The following is a 15,529-nucleotide window of genomic DNA, read 5'->3' as shown; positions in this document are numbered from 1 at the left end:
ATTCGGATTGATGTCATCGAGAAGAAAGGCTCCGGTCACAATCGCAAAATAAAATGACGTCACGAGGATGAATGAAACATCACTCAAGCGATACCGCCCAAGGGGCGCGCTGCCATCAATCACAACGACAGAATTATTATGACGTCAATAGGTGGCTTGCGAATGTTGCTGTCACTCAAGATTGTAACGCAACGGGATAACGTCAAATAACGTCACATTTCTTCGGGGAATAATAGTCCCGCGATGGAAAATGAAAAATATATATATATACAGTATATATACCCAATGAAAAACACGGTGAATTTGACTAAAGGTCACATTCAACTTTAAGTTTGCGATGATATCGTTGCATAGGGGATGGAAACGCAGCAATGACAATTCTTTAAGGAAATAGATTTATTATTTGCATTTTTGGCCATAATTAAAACAATAAAATCGTCAACTTTGCTTTTGATATAAAAAACAATAAAAGCAATAGTATTTTTTAATTTTTTTTTTTTTTTTGATAAATGTCAATTTATTATTTTGGTTTACAATACTATAATCATAATAATTATATCAATAATAACAAAATGTTACGAGCTAAACAGTAACATATACCTCACCCTGTTCAGAGTAATTTAAACAGACAAAAAACGACAAAAAGAAAAAAAAAAACATTTGACCGAGACATTCACTAAACCGGTAAGCAAAATCAGAGAGAGAGAGAGAGAGAGAGAGAGAGAGAGAGAGAGAGAGAGAGAGAGAGAGAGGTGGGGGAGGGAGTTGCAAAATTTTGCAACCGAGTATTACTTAAGATTGCAGGGTCGACCTTTCCGCCTCCGATTGAGTAAGACAGCCACATATATTCGCGGTGGACGCACTTGAGTTACTCAAGTCATTATTACTTGCTCGCTCATACGGAGTTTTCATGATGGTAATAAGTGTAAAGTAGATCCCTCTTGGGCAAAGGAACGAACATTCTTTTGTTTTTTTGTTTGTATGATATACATATATATATATATATATATATATATATATATATATATATATATATATATATATATATATGTATATATATATGTATATATATATACAAATATATGTGTATATATATATATATATATATATATATATATATATATATACCACAAATTACCAACGCAGCAGTTTCTAGTCCACTGCAGAACAAAGGCCTCAGACATTTCCATAATCATGTTGTCTGGGGTTTGGCCATTTCATCGGATTGCTGATGATTGGGAGACTTTAATCTGTTCGCTCACAGTAAACCAACCTAGTATGGTTGGCCCTGACTAGTATAGCTTTGCTGATCATGGCGATACCCAAACCCTTTCACTATGTTGATATATATATATATATATATATATATATATATATATATATATATATATATGTATATATATTTGTGTATAGAGGAAAATTTTCCCTGATCTTGACTTAATCTTTTTATCTGAAACTTCCTTAACTTCTTAACCTTATGACACCAATTTACATAAATTATGCGATAGAACTCTTTAAAGAGTATGAAATCCTTTATAAACGGACGTGGGCGTGTCAATCATGATAATTTTAATAATCAAATCTCGGCAGCTAAATCATGTTTCTAAAGTAGAAATAGAACAAAAAGATGACTGTAGCACCAAAGAAGTGGACTTAAACCTGGAGGAAATTCTTGCCGTTAAAGTTCACTAGGAGATATAAGAAGTCTACACACTTGACCACACACGTACACGCACGAAGTCATTTAGTTTCATATATTTTGTATGTCTTGAAAATAAGTTTCCCTATCAGTCAACCTATCGTTGATCTGTACGTGTTCGGTAAGTTTATTGCAAAAGTCTATCTACGGTCTCGTACTGATTGTAATTTCACAGGAGGCTTGGTGTTGTTAAGTAACATCATAATGCTGAGAGAAAAATGGTAGCAACCGTGTTGACATCAACTACAGAGATAAAAAGAAACAATTAAGAATACAGTAAGCATAAATGGAACGGAAACGATTGTGACAAATCGCAAAAGGAACTGGGTTCGTTTATGTGTGTTACTGTTCGGGGTCAGTGTTCGTTCGTGTCTTCGGGGCTTTAACAATGCGTCTGTGATTGGCACTCATTGCTGGAGATTACGAAGCTTCCTGCAACCTCCGTGTTTCTTGTGTAGAGAAGAAGAAAGAAATGCATGTTGTGTGTAACAAGGAGGGGGGGGGGGAGGGGAAGCGTGTTAGGGAGATGTAACGTAAACTTATCTTATGCAAGAGTTTAGCGGTACATCAATGTCACTGGCGCTAGTTCAACCAGAAGCGCTTGGCCTGGGCGAACAAGTACTGTAGTTAGTTAGCCCCAACAACAGTGTGTATCTGCTCTTAGAAAAATGTCTGGCAATAACGACTGCTTATGCTTTTACGTAATCGGCTCAAGGCTCTCTCTCTCTCTCTCTCTCTCTCTCTCTCTCTCTCTCTCTCTCTCTCTCTCTCTCTCTAAATGTGTGCCAATTGCATAATTAAGTTGAGAGCTCCTATCCGAGAGATTTTCTGACTTTATTCTTATTATCATTTAATAACAATCAGATAATTATGAATTTTATATCACACAAAGTATCAGAAAATCCTTAATCCGGACCATATATTTGTATCAAACGTAGCTATGGCAATTATTTCACTGCAAATTAGGCACTGGAGACTGTCATTTTATAGGTTGGGAGAGCATACACTCTTTTCATTATTAGAATTATAGTATTCGAGCCAAATTTGAGATCTAACAAGTAATCATTGAAATCCTGCATACTCTCACTTCACTTAGAATGAGAATGCATGAAGCTATATCTTTTATTTAAGAAATAAGAATATTATAGCCTCGCATATGCTTAGACGAGTAACGATTATCTAAGTGTTATTGGTGATTCGATAGAAGAATTTGGAGAATTGCAGAAATAAAAGTAGACTTGAGAAAAAAATGGTAAAAATTGTTGCACCTATAAATCATACCTTGGGTAAAAAGAAGCCAGATTATTTTTTGTGAAATGCGAATTATTTTTTATATCCATTAATAAGCACATTACTAGCAAAATGAGAAAATAATCTTGATAATTTAGATTTATAATCTAGGTAACTGAAAATCAATTGGCATGGAATTCAAATCTATATTGGGAAATAGTGCTTCTGGGGCTTCTCTGATAGGCAGACTATATGACAATATATTCAAATAGGGCTAAATAAGAGCCACATAACAAAATTATATATATATATATATATATATATATATATATATGTGTGTATATATATATATATATATATATATATACATATATATATATGTGTATATATATATATATATATATATATAGAGAGAGAGAGAGAGAGAGAGAGAGAGAGAGAGAGAGAGAGAGAGAGAGAGAGAGAGAGAGAGAGAGCTGCTTGTTTGGTACATGATAATAATACATTTAGACCAAAATTAGAGTTCACATTAATCGTGTACTGAAATCTGATAAGACCGGGTTACTAACAGATTCTTAATTTGTCCTACGGGTAGTTTGCACTTCAATATGCTCCTTATATGCTCAATCCTTACTTCCGTTTTCATCTGAGTAGCCATAATAATGTATTTATGTCTCTTCCGCCATTACTATAAGTAAACGGGTTTTGATCAAACTTGCGTGTATAATTGGGTACGCCCGAGCGTGCATGAATGTCAGTGGGGAGGCGTGATTGGCTGATGACACTAACCTTGAAGACAACTTTCTCCCCCCTTCCTCTTTTCCGCTTCGAAGATGTCGACGAGAGAGTGCGATGGTGCTCTCTCTCTCTCTCTCTCTCTCTCTCTCTCTCTCTCTCTCTCTCTCTCTCTCTCAATAAATGGAAGGGGGTGAAGGGAAGGGGACGGGTGAGAGAGGAGGTGGAGAAGAAGGTGGGAAGTGAATGGCTGTGATGAAGGTGGTGGCTTCGGAGGTCTTGGCTTGTAGGGGGGGGGGGCTGATTTCGTGGGAGGAAACGGAATCTATGTCAACATTTCCTGTGGAAAATAATAGCAACAGCAGCTCCATAATGGTTGAGGGTTCACATACAATTGGCTTTGTGATACCGAAAAACACCGTTTCACGGACCAGTCTGAGACGCGCCGCGGAAAATTGTTTTGCAATAATTCTTCTAACTTCTTCTTACGGTGTTATTGTTCAGTGTTATTTTATTGCAGGGGAATCAGATGGGGAAAGATTTTTCCTATCGATTATGTGTTATTTTTTTTTCTATTGTATTTATGTTGATTAAGTAACCTAATGCATCGATTCAATGTATGTATATATATATATATATATATATATATATATATATATATATATATATATATATATATATATATATATATATATATATATAGAAGTGAAGTCTTATATCTTTTTATACACACGCATACAAACATATATATACATAAACAAGCATACACACACGCAAACACAGACATACACACACACACACACACACACATATATATATATATATATATATATATATATATATATATATATATATATATATATATATATGTGTGTGTGTGTGTGTGTGTGTGTGTGTTTGTCTGTCTGTATCATGAGCTGAATCAGTGTTTACGCGCTCAAATATATATAATAATGATGTATTTTCACAGTTATTCTCGAGCCCAATGGTAAAGGAATACCACATTGAATTAATTTCTCTAGGCTAAATTCAACAATGAATAACCCTACCCCAAAAACACATTTTGAGCTCAAGAATCTCCCTTCTCAAACCTGACCCAGAAAAGGTAAACAATGGCGCTAATGATGACGCAATCCTTAGTCATACAAAGGCTTCCCATTCATGGTAAACTAAAACGATCCTTTCGTTGGTCTCTTTATCTGCATCCTACTGTACTTGCAGTTGGGTATATTTGTTAAGATCTCTTTTCTTAAATGTCTCATATCGATTTCCCAGTTTTGATTTTCTTTTCTGCAGAAGGACAATTCCTTTACGTCAGGCGCTTTCAAGTCAAACATTTTATTAAATTTTAATTTTCTAAATTCTACTTTGAAGAGGGTCATACATTTTATTAAATCTTATATTTTTAAATCTACTTCAATCCTCTTTTTTTATGGAAGAATACGCTCGTGTTTATTATCATACATATTAAATAATGTCTACGGTAGATTTCGACTTTTTCCTTTCACTCAAATCAGTTTTTCCTAGTTACCTAATAATATAAGTTTCTCAACAACAGAAAATAAACTTCCTTCTGAGCCCTCTCCTACCAAAACCACTACCACTGCCACCACCTCCTTCTCCTCCTCCTCCTCCTCCTCCTCCTCCTCCTATTCAGTCCTGATCTTAGATTCTCAGTTTCATTCTCTTGCACTCTCCTCAAACCCCGTCTACCTCCACCCCTTCCCGCCCTCTCTCTCTCCCTCCCCCGTCCTTTATCCCGTCGACCCAGTGTGACCTCCCAGAGAAGTTGTGACGTAAGACATGACGCCAAGACTTATGTAAGAACACCAACGCTCTTCGCAACGAGACCCTCCGCTTGATAGGAAGTAATGAAAGAGGAAGAGAAGGAGAAGAAAGAGAAGGAGAAGGAGGAGTAAGGGGACAGAGTTCTGAGTACATGTATAAGGAGATGGGATTCTTTGCTGCAATAGAATATGACACTTTTTTTTTATCTGATCTTGAGCAAACTAACAACTAAAAAGCTACAATGAAGTTTGTATTTTATTTTGACCCATGCGGTGGAATTCCTATTTTACGGAAGGTTTGTCTTAACAGGTAGATAAAAAGAAAATACACGAGAATGGCGATGATAAAATAGAGACAGCATACCATGAGAGAAGAAGGTCTCCATGAAGGGTCATCTCACCTCCTTGTAGTAACATCCCGTTCCCCGGTTATCGCCTCTTCTCAAAGGTTCTCGAGATGCAAAACATGCACCTCTGTCCTCTTCTCTCACTAACCGGTCATTGCAGTCCCCTCGAGCTAGCCCTTGCCCTCCCATAGGTTTCATGATTTTTGAAGTTCATCCTCGAGGACGACCCTTTTTTACTCGTCATTAAGACTTGGACCGCTTCGCTTACTGCCGATGCAAGCAGAAAGAAACATGAGTGAAGGGACGAACAACTTGCGACCCATTTCGTCGCGAAATAATTGCCCCAGAGAGGGAAAGAACGAGCGAATGGATTTTCGTTTCGCGCGGAAACTGTCGGGGACTCTGAGAGAGTGACGTTGCATTATTTTGCGGCGGGATTGAAGACGCCTGTTTGGAGTGGAGGTACCCAAGGGGTTTACTTGACCGGAGGCGTCGTCCAGGAGGTGGAGGATTGTTGGGAGTTATTTCTGGGGGTGGAGGGATTGAACGAGTCGCAAGATACTCCTTTGGGTGAAGGAAGGAGGACGCATGCAAGGACATTAATAGCCTTAGGCTTCGTTCGGCTGGGAAAATGCTTGTCCGGAATCTGTCTACTGAATTAGTTATGCAGTTTAAGCGATCATAATCGAACAATAGTACCTCCACTTCGCTCAGTCGTCTATAACAGTGAGCATCACTCACCTTACTCCGATTTCACTGGCGTGAGAGAAAGGGCTTTGCAATAAGGACAATGCTTGAACTTATTCATGGATAGTTTTTTTTTTTCGGCGGCTTTGTATTCATTTATGTAAAATGCAAAGAGTTTCTTACACTTTACAGGCTCGTGTTTATCCTCAATATATTTTCGTAATATATTGTACTATTAAACAATTAATTGCAAAAGGAATCAAAACAGTTCTCAGTTAGAAATATTATAGGGATTAACCTAGAAACAGCTGCATGAAATGATTGGCAGGTGGCTTACTTTCGACCAAAGAAAAAGATAAGTATCTTACAGGATTACCTGGTAGACGCCATTCAATCTTCGTTTACTTAGTGAATTGTACTAGAAACCCCAACACACATACCCTAAAAACACTTTACAAAGAAAAAAATAATTTGTAAAATGCTGCTTGTAATTACTTAACCTCAAGTATGAAAATACGGCCTTAATGTTAAGTATACCTTTGAAAGATTTATCTATCATCCAATTATAGAATTTAAATTCAGTACTACCCAAGCGAAGCAATTTACTGTGAAAGTGGCTCAACGTTTCCTCTTGCTTTAAATTTCATTATTAGTAGTATGGGCCTTTCAGTGAGTACCGATTTTTTCTTGTAACATTCAGACTTCGTTTTTGAGGCGTAATAGTGACTGGACTATTCGATTCTGTAATGTTTCCAAGATGATATGGTGAAATTCCTTTGGGTGTGTTTTGAAACCTTTTGAGGTAATGAAATTGGTTGATGAAAGTATCTTTGGAAGTTTTAATTCATACATCTCTTTTTTGCTTGTAGTTAATTTTATTAAATGACTGGAAGGTCACCTGTGAAGATCAACAATTAAAAATCGCAAAACCTTTATCTTTTTTGAATTAGCATTTTTACTTTATTTTTGTGAAAACTTTTCTGAATAAACTTTCACTTTCATTGGTGTTCAAGTGCTACTTTTTCAACAGAAGATTTAAGTAACCTCTTCTATCTATTTCAATCTGTGATTTCAATTTTTCTCTCTGTCTGTCTCTCTCTCTCTGGTACTACTCCATGCTTCTTACTAACAGGGAAGTATCTTGTAAGTGTTGTTGTGAGAGTTACATAAATGAGAAAGAAGGGAAGGGGGTAGCAAGAGGAGAGGGGAGAGGTGGGAAAGAATGAGGAGGTGGGGGGGGGGGGGCATCTTGAAGGAAATGCGATTACCAGAAACACGTTTGGGTCCGCGTTGATTCTTGAAGGGTTTCTTGGCAGCGTCTAATATTTTACTTTTGCCGTTGTTTCAAGGGTAATGTCATCTAGTACAAGACGTTGGCTATATGGGGCAATATTTGTTGTTTTCGATTTCTTTCATTGGGAAACTATCCCCCAAATGTGAGGCGGGCTATGAGTGCATTGGTATGCCTCCTCAATGTCACGCATTTTCGTTATTAAGTTGGACATTGTTCGTAAATAGATCTTCTGTTTATGTACACTTTTTAGTTGGTAATGTCTTTACAGGCCATTTGAAATAGTTAATTTTCTTGAAATTATCTATTATTAAAAAGCTCTACTGAATTATGAGAATTCAAATTCTATTTAGCAATGTCAGAAATCAGTCGAAGGACGAGGTTCGCCCCTCCAGTACGGTAATCATCTACGACTTGCAGAGTTATGCGCAGTAAGGCTTAAAACCTTTTCCTGTTTTTCTACACAATTGAAATCGTCACACCTTCTTTCTCAAACTCTCTGTATAGCAGAATCGCTCGTTAAAATCATTCCCCGATCAACAATTCTTCAGCATTATCCGTTACATAATGGATTTCCCAACAAGAGGAGATCGGCGTTCTATCTGCGAGCTATTTCGAGGCCTTTATCCTTCCGCAGTAGTTAACAACCTGACCTTGTGTAGGGATAAACAATCTCTTCTAGTTTACGAGGCATTTCAGACTGAAATACCTGTCTCCACATCATGATCGCTATATTAGTGTGCTTGCAACAGTGATTTTAACCGTCCTTTACCTGAGCTTACCTCCAGATAGCATGACCCACTTTCCCCTTTTCTCTGTTCGCTTCTGTTCCCCTCTCCTGGGCGCTCAACTCTGACATTTCAGCTCCAGCCTTGTGTGGGCGTGTAGGCGTTGGTGGAGGGGAAGGCGGGGGGATGCCCCTTTGGAGTATGAAAAGGGGTTGGAAGCGGGGAGGGAAAAGACTGAGAGAGAGAGAGAGAGAGAGAGAGAGAGAGAGAGAGAGAGAGAGAGAGAGAGTTAGGGGGGATTAAAGAATAAAATCCAGTTTTAGTTTTTTAAAGAGAAAGAAAAAAGAAACATGAAAAGAGGAAAGAAAGAACGTTCGTACAGAATCGAACGAGACATAAACTCAGGTCAAGGATAATCCGAAATGTATTTCAATCAAGAATACTTCGGTCATATTTGAGAGACGCCGCCGCTGTCCTATTACAAAATCCTGTTCTTATATAACGTATGCAATAAAATCTTGACGGATATCCAAAACCGAGGAAAAGCGACGTAGTCTGGTTTAGCCATCGATGACTTACTCCTGCTTATCTAAACATTCCTTCTTCCTTGGAAACTGATATCCAGGAAAACCTCAATTCCGTTATTTATCTAACATTTCCTCCTTGCGGCATCAGTCTTTTGTACTTGTCTTGTTATAATTCTCCATCCAGTTATTTCTATTCAAGTAAACTATTTACTTGTTTCGCAATTCGTTTAAAATCTAATATGTTGACTAAAGCCTTGTTATTTTTCCTCAAATTTCAATCGCCTATTAATCTAGACACCTAGATTTTCTTTAAACGGCTTCATTTAAGTCTCAGAGCGAGAGAAAAGAGAGAGAGAGAGAGAGAGAGAGAGAGAGAGAGAGAGAGAGAGAGAGAGAGAGAGAGAGAGAGAGAGAGAGAGAGGCAATTTTCCCAATTCCAATCTCCTCCTCCTCTTCTTCCTCCCTTTTATCCATCATCTTTCTTCTTCCTGTGGTGGTCCTTATAACTCTTCCTTGGCCCCTTTATGACTTCAAGGAGATTCCCTTGACCTTGTTCTTCTTCTTATTTTACTTTCTTCCTTTTCTTTTTTTCTTTCCCTCTTCCCTTGAGAGTCAATGAGGAAAAGAAGCTATGACAAGGTTTCTTGTTGGACGAAGAATGGTCGTAGTCCGAGATGTAGGTCTTTCCCAGAATCGACTTAAAAGGAAAGGAAAAGGACTATTTCTTTAAACAATTATTATTCATAAATTACACGCGACTTAAAGACATGTTGACACATTTCAGTAAGGATGATTGCCACGACAAATATTTTCGCAAAAACATAACGGGGAAACTATTAATTCAAATGCTTATACTAATATCGCTGGACACAATCAGGTCTAAACGGGTAAAGGAAAAAGAAAAAAAGAAATAATTTAATCGTATAACGTCACGACGTGAAATGTCTCAGTTCATGAGTGAAAAGGACTATTTCGGAATCCTATAACGTCAGCATTCAAGTTTGTTTGACTGCAAAAGCAGAATCAGGGGAGTGTAAAAAAGGCGAAAACATTGCACAGGCGAAGTGAGAGCGTGTGTGAGAGTGGCAATAATTGGGTGAGAGCGATGACGCAGGCTGTGACGTCACGGATGGAGAGGAAGGGTTCCAGAGACTCCCACACTCGCCAGCATTATGCAACAACTCCAATGTCTTTCCTGTACCTGTTATTGGACATTCGGGGTTGCCGGGGGCAGGGGGGGGTTGTTGCTACCACCTGGAGAGAGAGAGAGAGAGAGAGAGAGAGAGAGAGAGAGAGAGAGAGAGAGAGAGAGAGAGAGAGAGAGAGAGCTCTTCCAAGACCTGCGATGATATAATGTAGTTGAGCAGCTTCTAGCCAAGAGCAACACCGGTGTCGATTATTATTTCCGAGACAAAGAAAGGACAACCATTTTCAGCGGAATAGTTTTCAAATGATAGCGGGATAGGCCATCAAATCTTATCCTCGTGCTTCTAGGCAAAGCATGGTATTGCTATGTTCCTGTTTTTTTAAACGGCGTCTTTTCCAGAATAATATTAATAATAAAAATAATCATAATGTTTCATTAGAGGAGGGTCTTCTTCCGAATAGTAATAAAAAAAAAAAAAAATAATAATAATAATAAGATATACATTTAACTTCGTTTCGAAATAACAACTGCATTGGTACATCTATCATTACATACAAGCATGAGTTCCCGAACAAAATTCATGTCTGCGTGCAGCCATTCTAACAGCATGCTAATAATAATGGCATATGCCTTCTCATGCGAGTTATAAATAGTGTAAGTAAATTCTCTGTGACTGGGCACGTACCTGACGAAATGGAGAACCTTTTGTTTCTTTGTGTCGCTAAGAGTACTCTCTCTCTCTCTCTCTCTCTCTCTCTCTCTCTCTCTCTCTCTCTCTCTCTCTCTCTCTCTCTCTCTCCTTTCCGGTCTAGCCCGAGTTGTCTTTCTGTGATGCGTCGCTCTTTCGCTAAAAAGAAACGGCAGTCATCCTTGTATTTTATTTCAATATTTAAGAAGTTTCTGAAGAGTTGGCAAAAATAGTTATTCTAATGCTTCTCTCTCTCTCTCTCTCTCTCTCTCTCTCTCTCTCTCTCTCTCTCTCTCTCTCTCTCTCTCTCTCTCTCTCTCTCTATATATATATATATATATATATATATACATATATATATATATACATATATATATATATATATATACATATACATATATATATATATATATATATATATATATATATATATATATATATATAATGTTCATGTGTAAGAGAAATTTACTTAAGATGAGTGAAAATAAGATCTTAATACTTTATAACATTTACATCAATGCGTATAAGACCTTTTCATTATCTACTATATTTACTATTTATATTATTTCATTAATTTCTTAATTTCAATATAATTGTTTATTTCTTCCCGAATTTAATTGGGCCAGCTCTGTAAAAGACGAACTTGACTCATTGGGCTGGTTAATCTTCATTTTAAGAATAATAAACCATGAATCTTATGTTAAAATTTCATCGTACACCATTTTATATGGAAACTTCTTTACTACATATTTTTGTAGTAAAACAAATGTAAGCTATGTTGACATCATCGCATTTGATACCAAACTCGAACACTCTCAAACGGAACTGATTTTGGAAGCCATGTCACTCCACTGTGTTTAGTAAAATGGCAGAAGACGTTCTTAATCTAACGGAAATATTTCAAACCATCCGAAAACGTGTGCTATAATGGTGTAAACCCCCCAGCTTCTAATAATAGCCAAACAGCCAAATGCTCATTAACTATGGAACAAAAGAAGAGACAGAAATGCTTCGACCTTTAGGGTTATGCAACAGTATCCCATCTCTTCTCATTTTCCGAAGAACAATTCACCTCCGATAGAACAAAGTGAGATTTGGCATTGCCACTGGTATGGAAACAAATAATAAACCGCCGCAAAAATAGCAACGGATAGATAGCATCTGCTCCGACACGTCTATTCTAGGAAGTTAATAAACGTCGAAGCGATAAAATTAGATTATCGCTCTTACTGAGCCCTTGCAAAGGAATAGTTATCCTTTGTGGCGATTCGTCCAATGGTCACAGGTGTAAACGGTTGATGACTATTTTCAAGGTGAAGGCGTGTTGAGGGGGTGGGGGCAGGAGATGTAAATGGGGGGAACTATATGTATGTATCGATGAATCACAAACATGTGTTTAATCAGCCGGTATAGACATAGTCAATCCACACATACACATACGCGTTTATAATATATATATATATTATATATATATATATATATATATATATATATATATATATATTTATATATATATATATATATATATATATATATATATAATATATATAGTTAGTTAGTTAGTTAGTTAGATATAAAGATATGAGTATTTTCCCCGGTTTCAATTGTATATGTTTTTTAACTTGACAAATCCAGCCATATTATCAGCTACAAAAAAAAATCGTACATTTTGCCTATCTCATAGTAGAACAATTTAAGAATGAAAATTTTTAAAATACGACGTTTGTCATATATATTAAGGCTGGTCGGTAAACAAAGAGCTTACTCAAAAATCACAACAGGCTATTTATCCTGATTCAGACAATCAGATACCTTCAGAGGAGATCATCTCCACTCATTTTATCCTCCGAACAAGTAACGCGATGACGAGAGAAGAAGAGAAGGGAGATTGGAAAGGCTGAAAAAAGAAATATGGTAGGGGGAGGAGGCGGAGAAAAGAGAAAAAGGGGACGCATATTCCGTCGAGATCGAAGAGGGGAGAATGAATGGATAAAGGACACATTCTTGAGCGATGGTTGATCCTTCTTATTATTAGACAACGTGTGCTGGTGGAGGTGGTTGCGTGGCGACTCGGATGTGATGCTGTGTACCTCTTGTTGAATCGCTTGGTTTTAGTTCTTTATTTTTGTTGTTGTTGACAAAATATAATGTTCGTATACATTTGGGTACTCTTCGTAACTAATCGTAGGTTTTAAATTTACAAATTTGAATTCTTTAATTTGGTTTTGTTTACATATTCGCAAATGAAAAAAATCTGGATGTGAGTATGAGCACTAAAAAAGAAAGTGTGCAGACAGGGGCTTCGTAATGAATATGAATATTTGAGATGTTAAACAAACAGAAAGATGCAATGCAAAGGCTGCTGCCTTATGGATATTTTTACCCTCCGTTATTATTGAACAGAGAGAGAGAGAGAGAGAGAGAGAGAGAGAGAGAGAGAGAGAGAGAGAGAGAGAGAGAGAGAGAGAAATTGGGGTTATAGACGAGTTTAGGAGATTGAGATCCCTTGCGGATGTATTTAATATTGGCGGCAATGTCCCCCGGGGCCAGCAGTGACGAAGGGGGGAAACTTACGCTCAAAGAAAAGAAGGGAAGGCTAAAACGGAGGGGAGGGGAGGGGTGAGTCACAGGTGCTGAGGAGCTGGAAGAGGAGAGTAGCAGCAGAAGGAGGGAAGCTGTCGACTGTTATGGAAAAAGGGGAAAATGGAGAGAGAGAGAGAGAGAGAGAGAGAGATAGAGAGAGAGAGAGAGAGAGAGAGTCTCCATCAGGGAAATCAAGTAGGTAGAGAGAGTGAAAATTTGATGAATGCTGAATTTGACGTGAAGTGAACTAGTGACTGGAAAATTGGCAATATTATTCATACATTAAATAGCTAGAATTTTACGAACACACACACACACACATATATATATATATATATATATATATTAATGTATATATATATATATATATATATATATATATATATATATATATATATCCTTTCTGAGTGGGGTTACCTTAACTTGGTGAAAAGGGCTTGTGTATCACCATGATCAGCAAAGCTGTGTTAGTCAAGGCCATCCATACTAGGTTGGTTTGCCTGTGAACGATAATACAAAAATCTTCCAGCATCACCAATCCGCAGTGGCCACCGTAGTGGTGAAAAGTACCAAACCCCTGGCATGACTAAGAACACGTCTGGGGCCTTTGTCCTACAGTGGAACAGAAACGGCTGCATTTGTTGTTGTTGTTGTGTATGTGTATATATATATATATATATATATATTATATATATATATATATATATGTATGTATGTATATTATATATATATATATATATATATATATATATATATATATATATATATTGTGACAAGCATAAACCATAATAATGTTGTTTGTTTTTCTTTCCAGGTGAGACTGATTTCTACACGGATCCCTTTCTCCTTTGGAACAGTGAGTGTGCAAATATAGTTTTTGTTTTTTCTTTAAACCAGTTGATCTAGATGAGAATTATTTTCATGATTAAAGACATGCATAAATATTCAAATATATCTTGACAAGTGAAATGCATATATCCGGCTTCACGAAATAGGAATTTTTTGCTTGAAAATGAAACAAAGGAATCTTTAAGTTTACCAATATTTCGAATAGAATGAAAGAGAAAACATTAATTTACCGAGGAAATCAATTATATATCTTATATCAGTACAAGAGAAAAAATATAAATGCCACCAAACCTTCATATTTTTCTTCCATAGTGAGGAAGCTGTAGACTTTAGAGTGAATGTAAACTTGAGAGACTAGTATTAAGAAAAGTTAAGGATGTTGCCTGACTTCAGCAATCTCAGAGGGCTGTTTCCTGTTATTGAAAATTCTTTACCATCGGTGTTTGCAAACACTGTCAACATCCGTTCCCTCTATACAACAACAATAATCTGTTCATTCATAGACAAATAGAGCTGAATGAAATTGATATCTCACCCCTATAACCCCATTCTCAATATACATGACTCAAGGTTTCCTCTAAGCGTATAGAATATCAAAATTGCAATAAGGATTTCCACCAAACATGAGAAGGATGAGAATTGCCAAATAGTCTTTATCTACCAAGGCACTTCCCCAAATTTTGGGGGGTAGCCAAATATTAAAATATTTTAATTAAAGAATCAAAGAATAAAACCTTGATAATAGAACTCTTGTTCTTTTATCATAATCTTATTAGTCAAGGTTTGTTTTACTTGATGAGAATGTATTCTCTCTAGGAGTCTTAGCCGAGCCAGCCCTCCAGCTACAGCGTTACTGGCTGAGTGAGTTACCATGACAACCTCTTCCGGGTTGAAGACAATGTTTGTCTGTGAAATCTTGCGATATTTCTCTCTGTCTCCACCCACACATAATCACAAACACACACATTATATATATATATATATATATATATATATATATATATATATATATATTTATTTATTTATTTATTTATTTATATGTGTCTGTCTGTGTATTAATGTGTGCACTCGATCGATTCAAATCAACTCCCGTAAATATAAAAAGACAATGATAAAAATTTAATGTTACAGTGATCATGGTATCTTACCAGGAACTACCTTCATGTTTAACAGGGGGAAACGAAGGACTGATCTTGAAAAAACTAACTTTTATGTATACTGTAGAAGTATA

The 15,529-nt window shown here is 36.7% G+C and overlaps 1 protein-coding gene across 12 annotated transcripts in view; it reads left to right on the top strand.

The window, feature by feature from the left end:
- The window catches only part of Eip74EF (Ecdysone-induced protein E74), a 400,337-nt gene that overhangs the window by 346,149 nt on the left and 38,659 nt on the right, over positions 1-15,529 (top strand). For 11 of the 12 annotated variants that reach the window (XM_068346240.1, XM_068346241.1, XM_068346246.1 and 8 more), the window contains one exon: positions 14,264-14,305. The exons of the other annotated variant lie outside the window; for it this stretch is intronic. In XM_068346240.1, coding sequence (XP_068202341.1) covers positions 14,264-14,305 — 42 coding nt within the window. The remainder of the gene's footprint in view (positions 1-14,263; positions 14,306-15,529) is intronic. 12 annotated transcript variants of the gene reach the window in all.

Source organism: Palaemon carinicauda, chromosome 22 (genome assembly GCF_036898095.1).
Source record: "Palaemon carinicauda isolate YSFRI2023 chromosome 22, ASM3689809v2, whole genome shotgun sequence".
Taxonomy (NCBI): domain Eukaryota; kingdom Metazoa; phylum Arthropoda; class Malacostraca; order Decapoda; family Palaemonidae; genus Palaemon; species Palaemon carinicauda.
The sequence above is the reverse complement of the archived record's forward strand: the minus strand, read 5'-3'. Positions and strand labels throughout refer to the sequence as shown.